Source organism: Papio anubis, chromosome 8, assembly GCF_008728515.1.
Source record: "Papio anubis isolate 15944 chromosome 8, Panubis1.0, whole genome shotgun sequence".
Classification (NCBI taxonomy): domain Eukaryota; kingdom Metazoa; phylum Chordata; class Mammalia; order Primates; family Cercopithecidae; genus Papio; species Papio anubis.
This window is the reverse complement of record NC_044983.1, coordinates 98,581,847-98,602,710: the sequence shown is the minus strand read 5'-3', so window position 1 is coordinate 98,602,710 and position 20,864 is coordinate 98,581,847. Positions and strand designations below refer to the sequence as shown.

Below are 20,864 nucleotides of genomic sequence, written 5' to 3'. Positions count from 1 at the left end.
GCTTCTAAGCCCAGCTCCTTTGCTTCTAAGCAATTTCTGTCCTTTCACTTCAAAGTGACCCATAGGATCAGGCTGAGGCTAGACTAATCCTGAAACTACATCTTTGCTCAGCTCCTTGTCCTGCCCCATCCTGCTTCTCTCCCTCCCTCCTTCACATTCTCCTCCCAGGAATGCCCCTAGGAGTCACTTGCACAAAATCTCCATCTCAGGCTTTGTTTCTAGGGAGCCAAACCCAAGACAATATACATACCCTGCTTATTGGATATATTTCTTCTGCCTCTCCAGTCTCACTCTCCCCTTCTCTCTACCCTGCTTTCTCTCCCAGGAGACTGACCTGAATGCACGTCAACAGGCTCTCTTGTCCGCTGGCTTCTAGTGAGGTTTGACCAATAGGAAGCACTAGCTTTAGAGGGGAAGGGTCTGCGGCGGCACATTGAGGTCAGGTTTTTATTTCCCTAGCTCCTTCCTTGCAGGTTGTTGTGGGTGGACCATGTCCTCTACATACTTCTCCACCAGAAAAGGGTGTAAGCAAGAAAAGCCTGAGAGATTGTTCAGTTAACTCTCCCTGATGACTTCAGGGAGAGCTCAGGGAAGTGAGGAGAACAGAAGACAGATGGTCAGTTGTTAAGTAGAGAGTTACAGATGCTGTATCAGTCAGGGTTCTCAGCTGTAAGCAACAGAAATTGATTGGAGAATTAAGGCTTTAAAAAAGGATTTATTAAAATAATCTGGGAGCTCACAGCGTTTCTGGGAAGGCTGGAGGTTGAGGCATGGACGCTATCAAGGGACAACTTCCTAAATCTTTCCACCAACCCTAGACTCTGAAATTGCCCTCACTGCTGCCACACTTATATTCAAAACTTATTATTTATCTGAGATAAACGTTTAACTGGGTGTCTTGAATTTTATCTGGCAACCCTATTGGGGTTATGCAAAATACTCATCAAGTGCCCCCGAGTGGGGACACTGTTGTGAAAGTTGCACTGTACTAAACCCTGGGCTCTATTTGCATGTCTACTCCACACCACTCCTCTCATGCTGAGGAGACAGGAGAAATCCCTTTATTTTACAGAGGAAGAAATTGAAGTTTAACCCAGGTTCTATATGTTTCCAAAGCTTGTAGTATCAGCAAAAACTCCCAAGTAGGCAGTTCTCAAATTTTAATGCATGAAACTACATGAAACTCACCTGGGGTGTCTGTTAAAATGCAGACCTCTACATTCATTCCCCCAGAACTTCTGATTCAGTAGGGGCCCAGGAATATGCATCTTAACAAGTTCCCTCTATCCCACCCCCAGGGATTCTGAGGCAGGGGATTCTAAAGACTGCAGAGGCTCATCTATATTATAAATATATACAGATCTATCTATTTATCTATCTATCTATCTATCTATCTATCTATCTATCTATCTATCATCTATCTTTCTATCTATCTATCTGACATAGACATCCACACTCATGTTAGTTTTGAGGGTCACAAAGTACTCATCCATGTTTTTTCCATAGTGAAGTCTGTACCAGTAAATTAAGAGACATTTGTGTGCCCCTAGAGTATGTCTTTTTTGACACCCTTCACAAAATTTTCATTCCATGCAGGAGACAAGCCAAATCACTGACTTTGCCAAAAGATGGGAAAGAGCTGTATCCACAGCTTGCTGATAAATTGCAACCCCAGTGATCCCTTGCCAAAGCTTCTTGCTATTTTGGAAATGGAGCTGGGCAAGAGGGAAGAGTATAGAAATTAAAAATGGTAGCTGGAAGCCATGTGGAGAGCAGGTCAAGGGGTAATTTCTCCTTAGCTTGAGCACCTGGCTTTCCTTGGTGAAGGTGGTCACAGAGAGTTGGTCCAAAATCATCAGAAACAACCTGCAAGTCATTCTCCTCAATGACAGAAAACCAAAGTATAAGACATTGGCAATCAATATGGAAAGAATCTCCTAAAGTCACAGCCAGTGAAACTCTGGTTCATCAAACACTGTCTGGACTCTCAGGTCCTGAACACATGGCTGATAATAATTTTGTCTAAACTGAGGTATAAGTTAAACAAGCTGTGATTGCTCAGCCACTTACTAAGAATTTGTTTCATCCTTAAAATGAACTAGAGTGGGACAGTGTCATTTCTTCAATCTGATGAGAAATTGTTGGCCACATTCTATGTATAATACTATAATATATGACTTTTTGCATGGCTATTACAAACATATTCTTAGAAAATATTGAGCAACCCTTAAATTTATGGTCATTCTTTTTCTGGACAATGGTGCCAAGACACTTCAATGGGTAAAGAATAGTTTTTCACCACATGTGCTATGACAACTGAATATCTACAAACAAAAGAATGAAGTGCACCCCCTACCTCACACCATATACAAAAACCAAGTCAAAAGGATCAAAGACCTAAATGTAAGGGCTAAAATCATAAAACACTGAAAGGAAAATATAGGTGTAAGTCTTCATGACCTTGGATTATCCAATTGTTTCTTAGAAATGACCCCAAAAGCATAAGCAACAACCATGAAAAATAGATATAATGAGCATTATCAAAACTGAAAACTTTTGTGATTCAAAGGACACCATGAAGAAAGTGAAAAGACAATCCACAGAATAGGAGAAAAATTTTACGAATTATATATTTGGTAAGGAACTAACTCTCAAAGAACTCCTACAACTCAATAATAAAAAAGATAAATAATCCAAATAAAACATCAGCAAAGGACCTGAGCAGACATTTCATTATAGAAGATATGCAAATGGCCAATAAACATATGAAAAGATACTTAGCATCATTAGCTATCAAAAAATTGCACATCAAAAACCACAAGGAGATACCACTTCACACCCACTAGGATGGGGCTGTAATAAAAATAGATAGAGAATAAGTGTTCTCAGAAATGTAGAGAATTTGGAAATCTCATACACTGCTGGTGGGAAGACAAAATGGTACAGCTGCTTTCAGTCTGCAATTCCATAAAAGGTTGAACATAGTGGTACCATAACCCAGAAATTCCTCTAGGGTATACACCCAAGAGAAACAAAAGCCTGTATCCACACAAAAACTCGTTCATGAGTGTTCTTAGCAATCTTATTTATAATAGCCAAAAAGTAGAAACAACCCAAATACCCATCAATTGATGGATAGATAAATAAAATATAGTATGTATATAAAATGGAATATTATTTGGCAGTTTGACAAAAAATGAAGTTCTGATATATACTATGACATTGATGAACCTTGAAAACATTATGCTACATGAAAGAAGCCAGTTACAGAAGGCCACATATTATATAATTCCATTTATATGAAATGTTCAGAAATAGGCAATTCTATAGATAGAAAAGTAGTGGTTGTGTAGGCCTGGGGGTTTGGGAGGAAATGAAAGTGACTGTTAATAGGTTCAGGGTTTCTTTTTGATGTGATGAAAATGTTCTAAAATTGATTGTGCACAACACCAAGAATTTAAAAAATCATTTAATTGTATGCTTTAAATGGGTCAATTGTATGGTATGTGAATTATACCTCAGCAAAGCTGTCATTTTTTCAAATGATGAGTAATACATTTTGGAATGTTTATTGACTAAAGAAAATATAGAAGCACATTTGGATTTGAACAGCAATGATCAAGGAGAGAAATTGACTAATGGACATGTATAGTCCTTAAGGACTAGCAACAGTCCCCAAAGGACATGGGTCCTGACAAGGAAGACATTGGAAGACCACTGTTCCCTGAGATGAACCACCAGCCTGTCACATCTGCCATTGGCCATAGGGTTTAGTAGGGGAAATGGCTTCCCCATGGTACCCAGCAGCATACAAGGCAGGAGCCTGCTGAGAGTGACAGCTGGAATTGACAGGACAGGAGGCAGAAGCAAGGAGTGTCCTGTTTGTCTTTGGTGAAATGGGCCTGAATTCTTCTCTTCCCAAAGAGATGCCCAGGAGACAATAGACAAGCTAATGAACTGGAAGGCAGCCAAAAGGAAAAGTTAAAATCTCACTTGCATTCTCTCTAGCGCTACACTTTGGACCTGCCAGTCTTTTCTGAGGGTGTACTTACTTTCCTCTCTCCCTTTGCTCCTCTCAGAGGTGCCTGCCTTCCTTGAAATTTCTTCACCTCTGCTTCAAGAGCACCACAGACCGGATTCTTCAAGGCAGGTACTGCCATATCTTTGTGTTAATTACCGTGGGGTGTCCCAACTCGTTCATGAAATTCAGTTCTCTCTCCCACCAAATGTGTTTATATCTTACTAAAGTATGCAATATTGCTAGGATTGTAACAATACTCTATATTTTACCAGAGCCTTCCTCCAAAATTGCTCAAAACACTTCTCTTATGCTCTTCTTTTTCCTGTTTGTGTCTCCTTGAATAATTCTCTGACACTTTTAAAATGTATACTTTCTGTATTAGTCTGCTCAGGCTGCCATAACAAAGTACCACAGACTGATGGCTTAACCAAGAGATATTTATTTTCTCATAGTCCTGCAGGCTGGAGGTCCAAGACTAAGGTGTCAACTGGTTGGTTTCTCCTGAGGCCTCTCTCTTTGGCTTGTAGATGGATGTCTTCTCCCTCTGTCTTCACATGGTCTTCCCTCTGAGTGTCTGAGTGTCTGTATCCTAATCTTTTCTTACGACACCAGTCATATTGGATTTCTGCCTACCCAAACGACCTCATTTACTTTACCTCTTTAAAGGCCCTATCTTCAATTATAATCACATTCTGAGGTGCTGGGGAAAGGCCTTCAAGCCGTGAATTTTAGGGGTACACAGCTCAGCCCATATTACCTTGCATTTCTTTTTATAAAATAACATTTATGATTTTCTTACATAAGAAATAGGTGTTTCATGTAGAAATCTGTACTATATTGGTAAGAAAAAAGTAAACAAAATTACCCATAATCTTATCTACCAGGAATAACTATTATTGACATTTTGCCTACTGTGTCCCAAAACTTCATTCAGTGCATAGACATGCATAGATTCTAAAAATTGAGACTATACAATAATACGGTTCCATTTTCCACCTTTATCTGCCAACACTTCTCTTCTGTTTCATTCTTCCTTCATCTGCTTCTTCTTCATCATAGATGATGTATTCTTTCCTTTGTCTTTCAATCAGTTAATTATTTGAAAAGTATTTATTTGGTACCCACTATGGTGGGTGCTGGGGTCACATCTGAGGCTTCTAGTTTAGCAGTAGGTTGCAGTCTCTCAGCTAAATCCTGTCTCCAACCACCTTCCTTTCCTTGCTGCTTCTCCCTGTCTCTGCCTAGTTCCTCAATTCTACACCGGAGAGGATACAGGGCATAGATGGCAAAGACTGAATTCTCATTGGAGGGAGAAGAAAGAGAAGAATTTGAATGGGCATTAACACAATTCTCCTTAAGAGAGGGAGAACAAGGCAAAGTGGAGAACATTTAGAAGGCAATACGTCTTATCCATCCACATGTCTAACTCCCCCTTCCTCTTGCATGTGACACAGTATAGATCTCACCTTCTTACTCAGGCTCAGATGGTCTCTCCAGGGAATTGTTTACCTGTACAGTCCCAACAAGCAGCACCCTTACCATGGAATGCTCCCCTAGGGTGACCAACAGATGCCTGGGAACAAAGTCCCAGGGGTTGCCTATGAGGGGTGGTCCTCAGAATCATACTGCCCCTCTGGTGGCTGGTTTACTCAGGAAGAGCTGCTGACTTTCCTTGGCCAAGGCCCTGCCCATCATGGCCTCATTTCTGTTTGAATACAGAGACCTACTTTGATCTTTTATTCTTATTTCACTTCCTTACATATCCAGACAATATTCCCTGCTTGTAGCCTGACCTTTCTCCACAAAGTCAGCAGATCTAATCAGTAGGAGATTTTTAAAACGCCCTGGAAGTGACTCCCTTAAACTGCTCCAAAGGTACCTAATACCATAGGATGCCTGATGGCCTTCACTTTAGACTCTTTTTCTTAGTCACTGGTATTTTTCTTTGGCAAAAAAGTATTCTAATGCAATCTTCCTCCCTGCTATGGTCTGAATGTTGGTGTTCCCCAAAAATTCATATACATAAATCTAACCCCCAATGCAATAGTATTAAGAGGTATGAACTTTAGAAAGCAATGGCCATGACAGTTCTGTCTTCATGAATGAGATTGGTGCCCTTATAAAAGAGGCTGAAGGGAGCTCATTGACCCTTCCACCACGTGAGAACACAGCAAGAGGTGCCATCTTTGAAGCAAAGAGCAAGCCTTCATCAGACACTGCATCTGTTGGTGCCTTGATCTTGGACTTCTCAGCCTCCAAAACTGTGAGAAATAATTTTCTGTTGCTTATAAATTACTCAGTATAGGTATTTCAGTCTAAACCAGAACAGAGTAAGATATTCCCTGTTGTATTTTACTCCTTGGTTAAATTATTTTTGGGGGTGGTTAACCTTTTAAGGAAGTGGCAGCTGTTTTCCTGGTTGTTTTTGTTTGTTTTTTACCCCTTGACATTTTCTGACCTTAGTACAACTAGTCTTTCATTAGGCTATTTCCACATCAACTGTAGTTGGCACTAAATTTTTCTCTGAGGTAGATATTAGAAATTAGATGATATTCCTTTGGGTATACATCTAGTAATAGGATTGCTGGGCTGAATGGTATTTCCATCTTTCGGTCTTTGAGGATTTGCCACACTATCTTCCAGAACGGCTGAACTAATTTACATTCCCACCAACAGTATATAAGTGCCCTTTTTCTCCACAAGCTCACCAGCATCTGTTATTTTTTGACTCTTTATTTTTTTTTTATTTTATTTTATTTTTTGAGACGGAGTCTCGCTCTGTCGCCCGGGCTGGAGTGCAGTGGCCGGATCTCAGCTCACTGCAAGCTCCGCCTCCCGGGTTTACGCCATTCTCCTGCCTCAGCCTCCCGAGTAGCTGGGACTACAGGCGCCTGCCACCTCGCCCGGCTAAGTTTTTGAATTTTTAGTAGAGACGGGGTTTCACTGTGTTAGCCAGTATGGTCTCGATCTCCTGACCTCATGATCCGCCCGTCTCGGCCTCCCAAAGTGCTGGGATTACAGGCTTGAGCCACCGCGCCCGGCCTTGACTCTTTAATAATAACCATTCTTACTGGTGTTAGATGGTATCTCATTGTAGTATAAAGACATATGTCGTGCATGTCCATTGCAGCACTATTCACAGTAGTAAAGACATGGAATCAACCTAAATACTCCTTAGTGATAGACTGGACAAAGAAAATGTGGTACATATACACCATGGAACACTATGCAACCATAAAAAAGGATGAGTTCGTGTCCTTTATAGGGACATGGATGCAGCTGGGAACCATCATTCTGAGCAAACTATTGCAAGGACAAAAAAAACCAAATACCGCATGTTCTCACTCATAGGTGGGAATTGAACAATGATAACAGTTGGACACAGGAAGGGGAACATCACACACTGGGGCCTGTCGTGGAGTGGGGGGACAGGGGAGAGATAGCATTAGGAAATAAACCTAATGTAAATGACAAGTTGATGGGTGCAGCACACCAACATGGCACATGTATACATATGTAACAAACCTGTATGTTGTGCACATATACCCTAGAACTTACAGTGTAATTTAAAAAAAAAAAGAAAAGAAACTCAAATATTCATACATAACGTAGTTGTAGACAACATAAAAATGACTTGGCCTATGTTGTTATTTGGAATAAAAACTTTTTATTTTAAAAAAAAAAAACTTTGCCAAGTTGGCCAGGATGCAGCGACTCCGAAAGGAACTAAAATCCAGATACTGAAGGGCCCCAGGAGGCTAACCAGGAGGTCAGAGGTTGAGCTGAAGCAGGAAACCCAGATTTACAGAGCAGACTGCAGCTCTATCAGGGTCTGTTTACCGCATGCATATCAGAGGCCTGGTAAGTGACGCCTGTGACGGGGTAAGCCATAAAACGTAATGTTCGCAAGCTCTTTCTATGCCTCACCTTCTTTAGAAGGGCAGATAATTGGGGGCTTGGCTAGCTACTGAAACTTGGTCATGCTGAATAGAAGTGGACAGAGCCATAGAAAAACAGACCACGGGGTTGCAGATCGTGGAGTTCTACACCAAATACTGCACCTCTCTGATGGGCTAGGCTGTGCTCTAGGGCTGGGGGTGCAGAGGGGAAGGAGAGAGGCTCAGTCCTTGCCTCCCGGTGGTGATATCTGGGATGCTGGTAAGAGAGAAGTCTAAGAGGTATTGCTGGTGGCAAAGCACAGAACAGGCCACAGAGAGGCACAGGACAAGTCATGCACGGCCATATGTATCTTGCTAAGGAGTGGATGCTGTCCCATGGCAACGGCAGCCCAGGAACCGTGTGGAGGATCCATTAGAAGGGCTCAAGCCTGGAAGTAGGGAGTCCAGCCAAGGGAGCCTTGCCTTGGGGCTGCTGCCTCCTTTTAGAGTTTCCCTTGGCCATCTGAATGTATTATCTTCCCACCTGGACTCACTGAATTGGAAATCTCTCTCAGAAGGCTGTAACTGGGAATTGTGCCACTTCAGAATTGATGGCTTTTGCCAAAAAACTCACCTGATAAGTGTAACTGACTATTTAGAAAGAAAGGGGGAAAAGCAAAACAATGGTGAATTAATAAGGATGATCATGGATCTATAGCCACAATCTAAATAAGAAGGATTTCAGTAACAATTTAGAAAGGACACAGTCAGGATGAACAGGATGATGTTTGACAATCTACTCACTACATAGCTCACTATTAATAATTAAGTAGTTGGCCGGGCGTGGTGGCTCACGCCTGCAATCCCAGCACTTTGGGAGGCTGAGGCGGGCAGGTTGCCTGAGGTCAGGAGTTCGAGACCAGCCTGACCAATATGATGAAACCCCATCTCTACTAAAAATACAAAAATTAGCTAGGCGTGGTGACACATGCCTGTAATCCCAGCTACTCAGGAGGCTGAGACAGGAGAATCGCTTGAACCTGGGAGGTGGAGGTTGTGGTGAGCTGAGATCGCACCACTACACTCCAGCCTGGGCAACAAGAGCAAAACTCCATCTCAAATAATAATAACAACAACAGTAATAATAATAATAATTAAGTAGTTGTTGACACCCAAACTCTCTGTTTTGGCAGTCACATAAGACACTGATGCTGTGGGTTTTCTACTGAAAGTATAAAACAAAAACTCCAAGTGGGCTGATTTGATTTTGTATTTCTGAAATGCGGGCAATTGGCTTTTAAACTCCCATTCCTGTCTCTGTAGCTTTCCCTGGGTAGCTTCAAAAGCAAGTTTAAGCTTACTTTTTTCTTGTGAGAAATCTAATTTGAGTTCCCCCTTTTGACAAGTGCCTGCAAAGTTCTGGGAGTGGATGCAGTTGGATTTGCCTTAAATCATATTCCTGTTCTTGATATTTATGTAGGGGGCTGGCTTTTCTGATGGAACAGTTTGAGCATCATCATCTGTAAAGTCCATAACCTGCTTGTGTGATCTGGCCCCACTCTAGATGTATGGATTCCATTTTGAACTGGAAGTTCTGCTTGGTTCGGCACACTAGAACCAGGGTATGTGAAGACAGAAAAATTGAAACCCCTTCTAGGGATTTTCTTGTACCGTATTTTTTCTTCAGTGTAAAACAGCAGCAAAACTGATATTTCTTTGTTTCTATTTCTTTGTTTCCCATTCAAAATACCTGGATCACGCTTCAGGGATATACAAGAATACCTATGGAAAAACTCATAAACTCAAGGTCATGCAGGGACTTAGGGCAGAATTGGGACTGGCTTATCCAGACTCTACACTACTGACCCAGGGCTTGGCAGTTTCTGTCCTAGAAATCAGCACACATAGCTCATGTGTTACCAAGAAGGTGGTCACCCTAAGAAGTGGTTCTCCACTCTTTGTTCTAAGATATTCCTCTCTCAGAAACCACATCTGTTTTCAACTTTTTTTTTTTTTTTTTTTTTTAAGACAGTCTCACTCTTGTCACCTAGGCTGGAGTACAGTGGTGCAATCTCAGCTCGCTGCAACCTCTGCCTCCTGGGTTCAGACGATTCTCCTGCCTCAGCCTTCCAGGGAGCTGGGACTACAGGCATGTGCCACCATGCCCAGCTAGTTTCTTGTATTTTATCAGTAGAGACAGGGTTTCACCATATTGTCCAGTATGATCTCAAACTGCTGAGCTCAGGCAATCCACCCGCCTCAGCCTCCCAAAATGCTAGGATTACAGGTGTTAGTCACTGCGCCCGGCCTGTTTTCAACTAATTTAACTCACATCTGATACCCAACTCTCTGCTCCCATCAGTTCATCTCAACTGGGATTTGCTGACTATACATGCCAGCCATTTCACCAGGCTCTGGGGACTCACAGAGGCATAAACTGCCATCTTCATCCTGCAGGCACTCAGATCTAGGGCAGGAGTTGAAAATGGATATCAATGAAGTCCTTATAAATCATGTCATCCTTGTGGTCTAGTCCCGGAGTGCCGTTAGATTAAAAGAAATAATGTTCAATACTCATAAGTTATTGGAAAGTAATCTAAATTCTTTACTTGCTTTTTTCAAAGAAAAGCAAAGAAAGTCTCATTCATATTCCATTGCAACACTTTATAATATCCCTAGATAATTGCTGAATAGTCAAGAAAACAGAAATATAGCCTTAATGAAAACATGAGAGAAAAGTTCAAAGACATGGAGGAGAATGGATGAAAGGGGGTGAGACTGGAGGAAGGAAAATTGGCTAGACCTATTACCGTGGTAGTAATAGGAGGCAAGAGGTGACGAGAGCCTCCACTCAAACAATGGGCGGAGTTGAACAGGATGAATTCAAGAGATATTTAGAGAGATGTGAGGGAGCGATTCAGGAAGTGATGTTCACAGCCCTGCAGAACCAGCTGCAAGTCTAACTCTCCCACATGGTGGTTTCTCGAGTCACTTTAGACTCAATATGTCCAAACTGCATTTACCATGTTACCTTCAAGCCAGTTCCCCTTCCTGACTCTGCCATTTCTGTCAGACATGCCACCAATTTTCTAACCTCTGACCTTAAAAACTGGTGAGCTATCACTTCCCTTCCCTTCTCCTTCATTACCTCTAATCACGTCTGACACTAATCCCTGTGTATCTCCTCAAATCGCCCTTTGTTCTCTATGCTTCCACTGGAAAGGTCCAGCTCACCTCATCTCACCTCTAGATTACTGCAGTAACCTCCAGCTGACCTCCTTGACTCCAGTTTCCTCCCACTGTCCAGCACATCCTAATCACGACAGGAAGACAGATCTTCCCTTAGCATGTATTTCTCCCTCACACCGTATTGCCCCACTGCATCTGGTCCAAATACCTCTGCCTGGCTTGCAAGAGCTCCATCTTATGGGCTCATGGTAATCATCAAGCTTGGTTCCGGTCGGGTAGGTATCCCTAGGCTCCTCAGAAAGGCCAGGCTCATGCCCACCTGGGTGTTACTGCTCCAGATGATCCCCTACTTGGAATGCTTTCTTCCCTCCTTCACCTTACCAGTCTAGTGAGGGGGCGACCTCTGATCCGTGCCTTGCTTGCTGATGCCTGCCATCTGCAGTTAGTGTCACACAGCTTAACTCTAAATGATCCCTCCCTTATTCCAAGTATCCAGGTTTTCTCTCCCCAGCTGGGCTGTCTATTCCCTCGGGAACAAAATCTCTCCCTTTGCTCAACTGTCTTTGCTAATCCTGGAAGAAGAAAGATCTCAAGGGAGCTTTAGTATTTCAGCTTTTGATCGTATTTATGCTGTTTTTATCCATATAAAGCACAATGCACTAAGCAGTTAAGGAGATGAACAAGTAACCCAATGTCCCCACAAGGCCTGTGGCCACAGTGACTTGTATTTCAAGTTCAAAGTCCTTTGTACACTTTGGACTTCATTAATGACTATTTCATTAATGATTTGGTTACTGTTTGCCCCCAGTGCTAGATGATAATCCTTTCTCAAATGAAAAATGGTGCCATTTTGGGGAGGAAAGAAACACAGTATCACAGAGAATCCAGTTTACAATCCCAGTCCCTCTAGTGTCCACAGACAGCTCAGTGAGGTGTCATTGGTCTCAGTCTCTGTGGAGTCAATTTTGAGGCCTAGGACAGAGCTCTGTATGTTATTCGGAAGCACTGATGCCTTTGTTATAGCAAGAAATTAAATTGACATAGGAACAGGGAATGATATTGATATCTTTATACTTCGATAAATTATGTGTGTATAAACTTTAGGATAACCATGAGAATAGAAAGAGAATGCAAGGACTCCAAACTAGTATAGGGAAAAACATAAGAAATGAGGAACAATCCAAAAGAAGATGAAAACACAGAGGAAAAATTAGGAAAGTAGGAGGAGACAATTTGAAGAGTTTCATGGGCCCATTTCTCTGCATGAGCAGAAAGTGTGGTGCTCCCTGGATAGGGTGGGGCCATGCTGGGAGTCGGGCAAGTTTGGAATGGTTAAAGACAGAAATGAGGAGAGACCATCTAGATTGAGTCAAGTAATCATCTTGCAGCAACCAGGGCCTGGCTGAGACTTCAATTACGCTTTTGCAATAGAGGCAATCAGCTATAAAGATACCAAATCAGGCAGAAAGCTGCCTGGTATGTACAGAATCAGTGCACACAGAATTAGGTGTTGAGGCTACTCTTCAGAAGCTAGGGAGTGGTGAAGCCGGGGACAGGAACACCGCTCCCCTGCCCATCGTGCCACCATGCCCAAGGACATAGATCTCTCCTTTACTGAGGGCTGGATAAACACTGAGACATTCTTATTACCCATTTCCCACACTTGGGCAAGTCATAAATCAACAGAATAAATGACAGCTCTCTGTGGTTTAGTCCACATGGGTCTCTTGAGCCTGCATCCTGGCTGTCAGCAGCCGAACAGTCACCAGATCTGCCCTGGGTGAGTCACCACATCTGGTTGCTACACTCATCTATTTTAAGTTGAACCTCTTTAGCTTCAAATTCAGAAGGTGACTTTTTACTATGTTTTTGTCCTCCCTCCCATATAGACTCACATGTGCTCATGCACATGCTGAAGCCTCTGGAACTATCTGGGAGGGAGCAAAGGGTAACACAAGGCAGCATGGACTGGAGGACAGATGGACTGAGTTCTGTCGTCACCAGCTATATGACTTTGGGCAAGTCACTAAGCCTCTCTGAGCCATCATTGTCTCACTTGCAAACTAAGGATTGAATGTTGGGGGATGCAGTGAAATCATTTATAAGGTACCTAACACTGTCTGGCACACAGAAGGTGCTCAATGAATGGCAGATCTCATCCCCTGCAGCTCTCTGTGTATTAGCACAACTCTGGTGACATGGTTTGAAGGCAGAATAACCCTCGGTCCCAAAGATGTCCACTCCTAAGCACTGGAACCTGTGAATATATGAGGTTCCACAGCAAAAGGGAATTCAGGTTGTAAGTGGAATTAAGGTTGATAATCTGCTGGTCTTAAAATAGACTATCCTGAAATATCCTAGTGGGCCCAATGTAATCACCAAAGTCCTTAAAGGTAAAAGAGGGAGCTAGAAGAGAGAGACTTAAAGGAGATATGACTGTTTTTAAAAGGCACAGAGAGAAAACGAAGGAAGGGGCCATGAACAAAGGCATGCAGGCTGCCTCTAGAAGCTGAAAAAGTAAAGAAAATGGATTATCCCAAGGAGCCTCCAGTAGGGAATGCAGCTCTGCTGACAACTTAGCCCAGGGAGACCATATCAGGCTTCTAACCTATGGAGCTGGAAGATAATACATTTGTATTGTTCAAGCCACTAAAGTTGTGGTAGTTTGTTGCAGTAGCAATGGGAACAAACACACTTGACATCATGGGAGTTTCCCATTCTGTTTTCAAGGACCATGCCCAGGAATTCAGTTAATACCTAATGGTGCTCTGTAAACTTGGGTATTCCAGTGACACCACCATAACTTCTGTGCCTGCAACTAGCTTCAGTAATTATATGCCTAGGTTCATGAGCAGATATGGAGCAGAGGTGGCAGGGATGGATAGCTACTCACTGCAACTTTGCTGGAAAAGAACTGACCACTGCTAGCAATTCCATGGCAGTCATACTGAAGCCTGAGTGTCCACCCACTGCCAGAAAACATGCCTCGTGATGTCTGAGCCTGAGAGGCTCTCCCGAGCTATAAATTACCTGGTTTTGCAGGGTTGTCCCATACCCACCTCCCCAGATCTTGTCCCCCCACCCCCGCCATCTCCTCTCTTACCTATACATGGTGTGTGGCCACGCTACCTGCACAGTCCTTCTTGAACCAGCAGAGCCCCTAAACTGTTGTCTCTCCAGGCAAGTGCAAAGGCAAGAGGGTAATGGGCTAATGGGCAAAACCAGGAAGTAAGAACAGTAGAAGTGATTAGGACTCAAAAGGGAAATAAGACGTTTCATGTTCTTCTCCACTTCCCATCTCCTTTGACATTCTGACAAAGGACTCTTGGCCATCTTGCTGGTGCCCACCCAACAGCCATTTTCACTCTTCTTGGTAGACCTAATTTCCTGTGACAAAGGCTGAAATGGCAATCTTGGCTCTCCCAGCTCCCCAGCAGCACTTCCCCCAGTCCCAGGGAATAAAGTATGACTGGTTTGAGATAGTTATGGTTAAATCCTCTCATTTTCCAGTGATGTGTTCTATGGTGAGAATGTGATTTAATTCTGCCCCATGATATGTCAAGTTCATCTTCTGTGGGGCTTCTGGGAAAAAGATAATGGAGGAAACTTCCTTTCCTGCCTCTGAATGGTGTTGCCTGAGAGTGAATGAAGACCTGACCTCATGGGGAAGAAGACCTGGAAGCCTGGCCTCCCTATGCTATGGAGTTAGCTCGACCTGGAGCCTCCCTGCCTCTGAGTTTCTTGCTGTGGAGATAACAAATTCCTTGCTACTTAGCAGCCTGGTAGGTCATTCTGTCACTTGCAGCTGAAAGCTCTCTCACGGATAAGCATCTTGGGATTACGCAGACCTCAGGAATTCCTGGTCAGTTAGCGCCCTCTTAATGGAGATGTATGGACCAAGTGGACAACACAGTAATAATCAACAACACAGGGTCTCTACTATGAGGACTTCACAGTCAAACGCTGTGAGGATGGAAACCTCTTCCTACCTGCTCCTTCCTCTGGATTCCAGAAGTCATGAAGACAGTGTGAGTCTTGTCACTTACTTCATGTTAAATCCACACTTAAATCTCACTAGAGATCATTGATTGTCAGACGGAAAATTTGTTCTCTTAAAAGCCCAGGTGTTCCATATATAATAACCACATGTTAAGCCTTTCTGTCCCTCTTCTCAACACTGCAGAATGAGGGAGAAGGCAATAAAAGCCATTTGGGCGAAAGAGCAGCTGAAGCAGGCACTTTGCAGAGGTCACATCAAAGGGCAGTAAATGTTCAAAAGCCCAAAGCCCTAGCCTTGTGCGGATCTAAACAGTAAGATACTGGGAAGGGAGCCAGCTGGAGCCTCAGAAAATGTAGTTACAGTTGAGATGTTGCACACCCGCAGATGAAGAAATGGGGGTTCCTTGGAGGCTAATTAATTCTGTGGCAAACCAGGGTGGGATGTGAAACAGCAAAGGATGCAGAATGAGGAAGACAAAAGAAGAAAAGGCTCTGGATGAAGCAAACAGGAAATTTCATGTCTTATGCCCGGCTAGGTGCTTCACCCAAAATCCTCACGGAGAGGGATCTGGAGTCAGCCCCAGAACGACACTGCAAAATCTATCCAGTAGATAAAGTATGGTTATATATATGAATACATTTTTTATGTTCAATGAACAGCATAAGGTGTGTTCTATAATACAGATTTGGAGTTTTTAACTTTGGTTGCAAATCCCAGGTTAAAGGAAGCCAACTTTTCACCTGCTACCTAAGTGGGTGCCACCACCAGTAGGCAGCATGTTTGGCCCATAGAAACTGCTAATAAATATTAGTTTTAATATTAGCTACTATTAACCAAATTCTCATTTTTTTTTTATGGCTATTAGGTCCAAATCCCCTGTAGCTATGGCCCTAGGTCCCGAGGAAATCAATGTACACTAAGACAGAAACTATTTAGCTACAGGACATGGGGAATTTTATTAGTGGCATGGGGTTACCTAAAGATATTCCTGGTTGTGTGCGGTGGCTCACGCCTATAATCCCAGCACTTTGGGAGGCCGAGGCGGGCGGATCACGAGGTCAGGAGATCCAAACCATCCTGGCTAACATGGTGAAACTCCATCTCTACTAAAAATACAAAAAATTAGCCGGGTGTGGTGGCAGGCGCCTGTAGTCCCAGCTACTTGGGAGGCTGAGGCAGGAGAATGGTGTGAACCCAGGAGTCGGAGCTTGCAATGAGCCGAGATTGCACCACTGCACTCCAGCCTAGGCGACAGAGCAAGACTCTGTTTAAAAAAAAAAAAAAAAAGATATTCCTGCAACTCCCTGCTCACAGACTGACTCACCCAGGGAGCTTTTGCAAAGATGAACACTCCAAAATTGCTAATTCCCTCCCCTTCCACCTCCAGAGCACAACCATTCACCTCCAGGGAGTGGCAGGGAGGAACCCTTGTGGGATAGTCAGTTCCTACAGCACCTCCATCCTTTCCTGAGAATCCTCTCTCTTCCTTTTAATATTCCAAAAGGCCTCAAAACCTCAACACCAAACCTACTCTACATCTTATATCCCAGAGAAAGGAAAGCCAGCTCTCTTCAACTTTTCCCCTTTTGAGCTGTGTTTTCAGGGATGCTATAACTGAGGTTTACTAGAGTTTTCTAATCCAGTTGTCCAGAAAGGAAAGAATAACAGAAAAGCTATTACATAGATGTTTGGTCATCTAGAGTCACCTGAATTCAAGAAGTTGGGCAGATAAAAAGATTGTCTTGGTTCATTTTCAATCCTATCTATTTTCACACGATCATTGCTTTATATCTCAACTTGTTCTCCTCCTTGCCTGAAAGGGTTTTCCCCAAGGAAGGCTTGCCTGCTGAACCCCAAAGAACTGTCGGGCAGCATCCCCACTTTGCACCTTGCTCTGGCCCTTATTTTGTCTAATCCTCTCCCTACATCCTTCTGGTCCCTGTTTTCCAGTTTCTCTCTCCCTGGTGAATCATGAGGAACAAGGCAACGGCTTGAAGGATGCTAAAGTTGGAAGCCTCCTTCCTGTAACTGCCACAACATGTGAGGTTGGTGCTTTGGATGTAAAATATCTTGGAAGCAGCTCCTGTGCCAGCCAGGCCTGGATTCATGCTCTGCCAAGTTTTTGTTCTGAGTCCCAGTTCCAGTCCCTTTCCTCTCCGAGGCCAAGCACATGAGCTTTGCAGGGTGCAGCCAGCCAGGAAGTCCCAGATTCAGATCCTGGGTGCCATTCATGCAGTCAGATTTCTGGAAACCATAGTGACCACTAACAGTAAACCACGGGCATCACCGTGCTCTAAACACTGCTGTGGTTTTACCCAGTTGTTCTCTTCTTCCTGGAACTCTAGTTGTCTTAATTTCTCCATCTCAGAATTGCATTCCTCCCACTCACCCACCCTGTCCTATCTTTGGCCTGATCTCTTGGCTATAAATCTGTTCCTTTCTTCCACTTTCTCTTCACAGCTCCCCATTTCTTCACTCCCCCGCCCCCGCTTATCATTGCCTTCTGGGCCTCCCAGTAATCCTAGAACCTGGCCCAGGCCTACACTGTGGGCAGATTCGCTTTCAGGCCTCACATTCCCTCTGAGCCAGGAACAACAACTTCCCTCTGCAATGAGTACAACCACCTCTCTTTGACCATGGCGCTGGGAATTCTGGTCCTCCTCAGACTCCCTTAGGGCTTATTCCTGAGACTCTAAGGCCATCACAGCCTTCATCCTCAGCCTGCACTACTGAATATCCCTCCCACAGTAATAATTTGCCTACATCCTTATCTCCCCAGGAAGACCATCAGTGCCTCAAGAGCAGGACCTTTTGTTAGCCATCACCTGGCTGTGAGCCCAGCACAGAGCATAGCACATAATTGGCACCTACAAAGTTTTAATGACTTTGTAATGACTGCTTCACATCCATTTTGAAAGAAGACAGGATTGAATTGGACACACCCACATGAACTAGCTGTGTGCCTTTAGGGGAGCTGTCTCCACTGGTATTCCTCAGCTGGGAAACGAGGAGGGTGAGGCAGGCCTAGTAAATCTCTAAGGATCTTGTTCTGCTAAAAGTCTGTGACTCCTCCTAGAGCACACTGTGCTTCTACTCAGCACAGTGACCCTGCAACTGGTAGTTTTATTTGTGAAGAACAATTATCCAGAGTTTGGGATAATGCAGAAAAGATGATTAACGTTATGCTAGGAGCGCTTCCCAACAAGCTCGCCTAAAGGTGTTCTGGGGTTCCTACCCAGCATGACTTTATCCCCGGTGGACATGTGGAGACATTTCAGCTGTAGAGGCCACACATGCTACTAAACATCCTACATGCCCACAACAGCACCCCCAACAAAGAATTATTTGGGCCCCAAATTTCAATAGTGCTGGTGGTGTAGAGAGATCCTGGCCTAGAGCATGCAACTTGGTTTGTGCATTTGATTAGGGCCAAACAGTTTACAATTCTGAGAACTGATCATGTGTGATGAGTTTCTTTTCTGTCTGATAGAGAAGAGAACCCCAAAGACTATCGGTTTGGGTTTTGTGGGACTTTTTTGTTTTTGTTTTGTTTTGTCTTTTAGGATGTAACTAGTTTCATATTTAATTTAGCAATCTTATCTCAGCTTTCCTTTTTTTAAAGGTTTCTCATATACCCTTTTTTTTTTGAGCCATTTATTTATTTTGTTTTTAAATTAAACTTTTTTTTTTTTTTTTTTTTTTTTTTTTGAGACAGGGTCTCACTTTGTATCCGAGGCTGGAGTGCAGTGGCACAATCTCGGCTCACTGCAACCTCTGTCTCCCGGGTCCCCATTCAAGCAATTCTCTTGCCTCAGCCTCCCAAGTACCTGGGATTACAGGCACATGCCACCATGCCCAGCTAATTATTTTATTTTTAGTAGAGACAGGGTTTCACCATGTTGGCCAGGCTGGTCTTGAATTTCTGACCTTGTGATCCGCCCACCTCAGCATCCCAAAGTGCTGGGATTACAGGCATGAGCCACTGTGCCCAGCCTAAATTAAACTTTTCAATTCAAAATCACCTATAGATTCACATGAAGTTGTAAGAAATCGTACAGAGTGATCTCCATTCTCTTTTCTAATTTCCCCCAATGGTAACATCTTACAGAATTGTAGTACGAGATTCTATCCAGGGTACTGACATTGGTACAATCCACCAATCCTATTTAGATTTCCCTGGTTTTAATTTGTACTCATTTGTATATTTGTATTTAATCCTATACAATTTTATTACATGTGCACTTTCACGTATCCACCACTGCAACCAAGATACAGAACAGCTCCATCACCACAAGGATTCTTCATGTTGCCCTTGTAATAATCACATCCTCATATCCTCTTTTGAGCTGACTTTATCATCCGGCTGTGACCCTCATCAATGAGTTAAAAAGATAGTGATACCTGCTCACTATTTATTTGTATGATAATTAAGTTTTTAACATTTTGAGAAATACACTTTGATATATTCCTTTGCTTTTTAATGAAACTACCTGTTAAGTAGCAACTCGATAGCTGAGCTCCAATGACAAGACCAGATGGTTCCTAATTTCCCCACGAGAGATTATATTAAGGAAAACCATCACTCTACATGTTAGGAACACACAGTGACCTTGAGCAAGCAGCCTAACTTCTACATGATTTAGTTCCTTCTTCTCTAAAATAATATCTCTGATTTTAAGGAATTTGTGGAGGATTCAACTAGTTAACATACACAAAGCACTTAGAATAGTGCATTGCACATAATAAATTTCAATAAATTTTATGATATGTTCTTTCATTTAATATCCACATCAATCCTATGAGGTAACGACTCTTGTTACTGGAATGCAACAGATAAGAAAACTAGGATTGAGAAAGTTCAAGTAATTTCCCAAGGTCTCAGCCTAGTAAGAGGTAGAGCAACAATTAGAACTCTAGTCTCTGTGATTCCAAGCACCACCTTGCCCTGTTTACTGTGAGAAATTGGAATTTTGTGAGAAATTGGAATGCTGTACTCAGAGTAAAAACCAGAAACTGTGGTTCTAGGAGAATACAGACTGCGAAGATAGTGGGGAGTTCTGCATGGGATAGGTGGCTACCTAGAGAAGGAGAAGGCCAGGTACAGTGGCTTATGCCTATAAACTCCCAGTGCTTTGGGAGGCCAAGGTGGGAGCATCACTCAAGGCCAGGAGTTTGAGACCAGCCCGGGCAACATAGTAAGACCCCATCTCTACAAAAAATACAAAAGTTAGCTGGGAGTGGTGGTGCACACCAGCAGTCTCAGCTACTTGGGAGGCTGAGGCAGGAGGATCACTTGGGCCCAGGAGTTTGAAGCTACAGTGAGCCAAGATCATGTCACTGCACTCCAGCCTGGGCAATAGAATGAGATTTTGTCTCAAAAAAAAAAAAACCCACACACAGAGAGAGCAAGAGGAAATTTTGAGATCCATATATGCTCTTCATCTTCATAGTTTGAGAAATATCCCTTTTAACAACTTCAGCAACAAAAACCCAGAGGAAAACCTTCATAAAATGAACACAAGCATATTTTGTCTAAATTTTCTTCCCACAAGAGGCTAGAAACACATGGGGAGATGAAACAAGTATCCACCAGCTCAAACTAATTCAACAAGTCCAGCAAAGGGGAGGTAGCACAGCAGGAAGGCACGCGAAGCCCTGCAGCCTTTGCCCTCAGAAAGCAGAAGTGTTTATTCACAGTTCTTGCTTCAAACTATTGATTCACACTGGGGCAAAATGAAAAATTTCCCTGATCATGTCAGAGGCAAGATAAGACTGC

General features: G+C 43.1%; 1 protein-coding gene across 3 annotated transcripts in view; it reads right to left on the bottom strand.

The window, feature by feature from the left end:
• BAALC (BAALC binder of MAP3K1 and KLF4) overlaps positions 1-20,864 on the bottom strand; it is an 82,849-nt gene that overhangs the window by 24,493 nt on the left and 37,492 nt on the right. The window contains exon 2 of one of the 3 annotated variants that reach the window (XM_031669701.1): positions 6,178-6,282. The exons of the other annotated variants lie outside the window; for them this stretch is intronic. Coding sequence (XP_031525561.1) covers positions 6,178-6,282 — 105 coding nt within the window. The remainder of the gene's footprint in view (positions 1-6,177; positions 6,283-20,864) is intronic. 3 annotated transcript variants of the gene reach the window in all.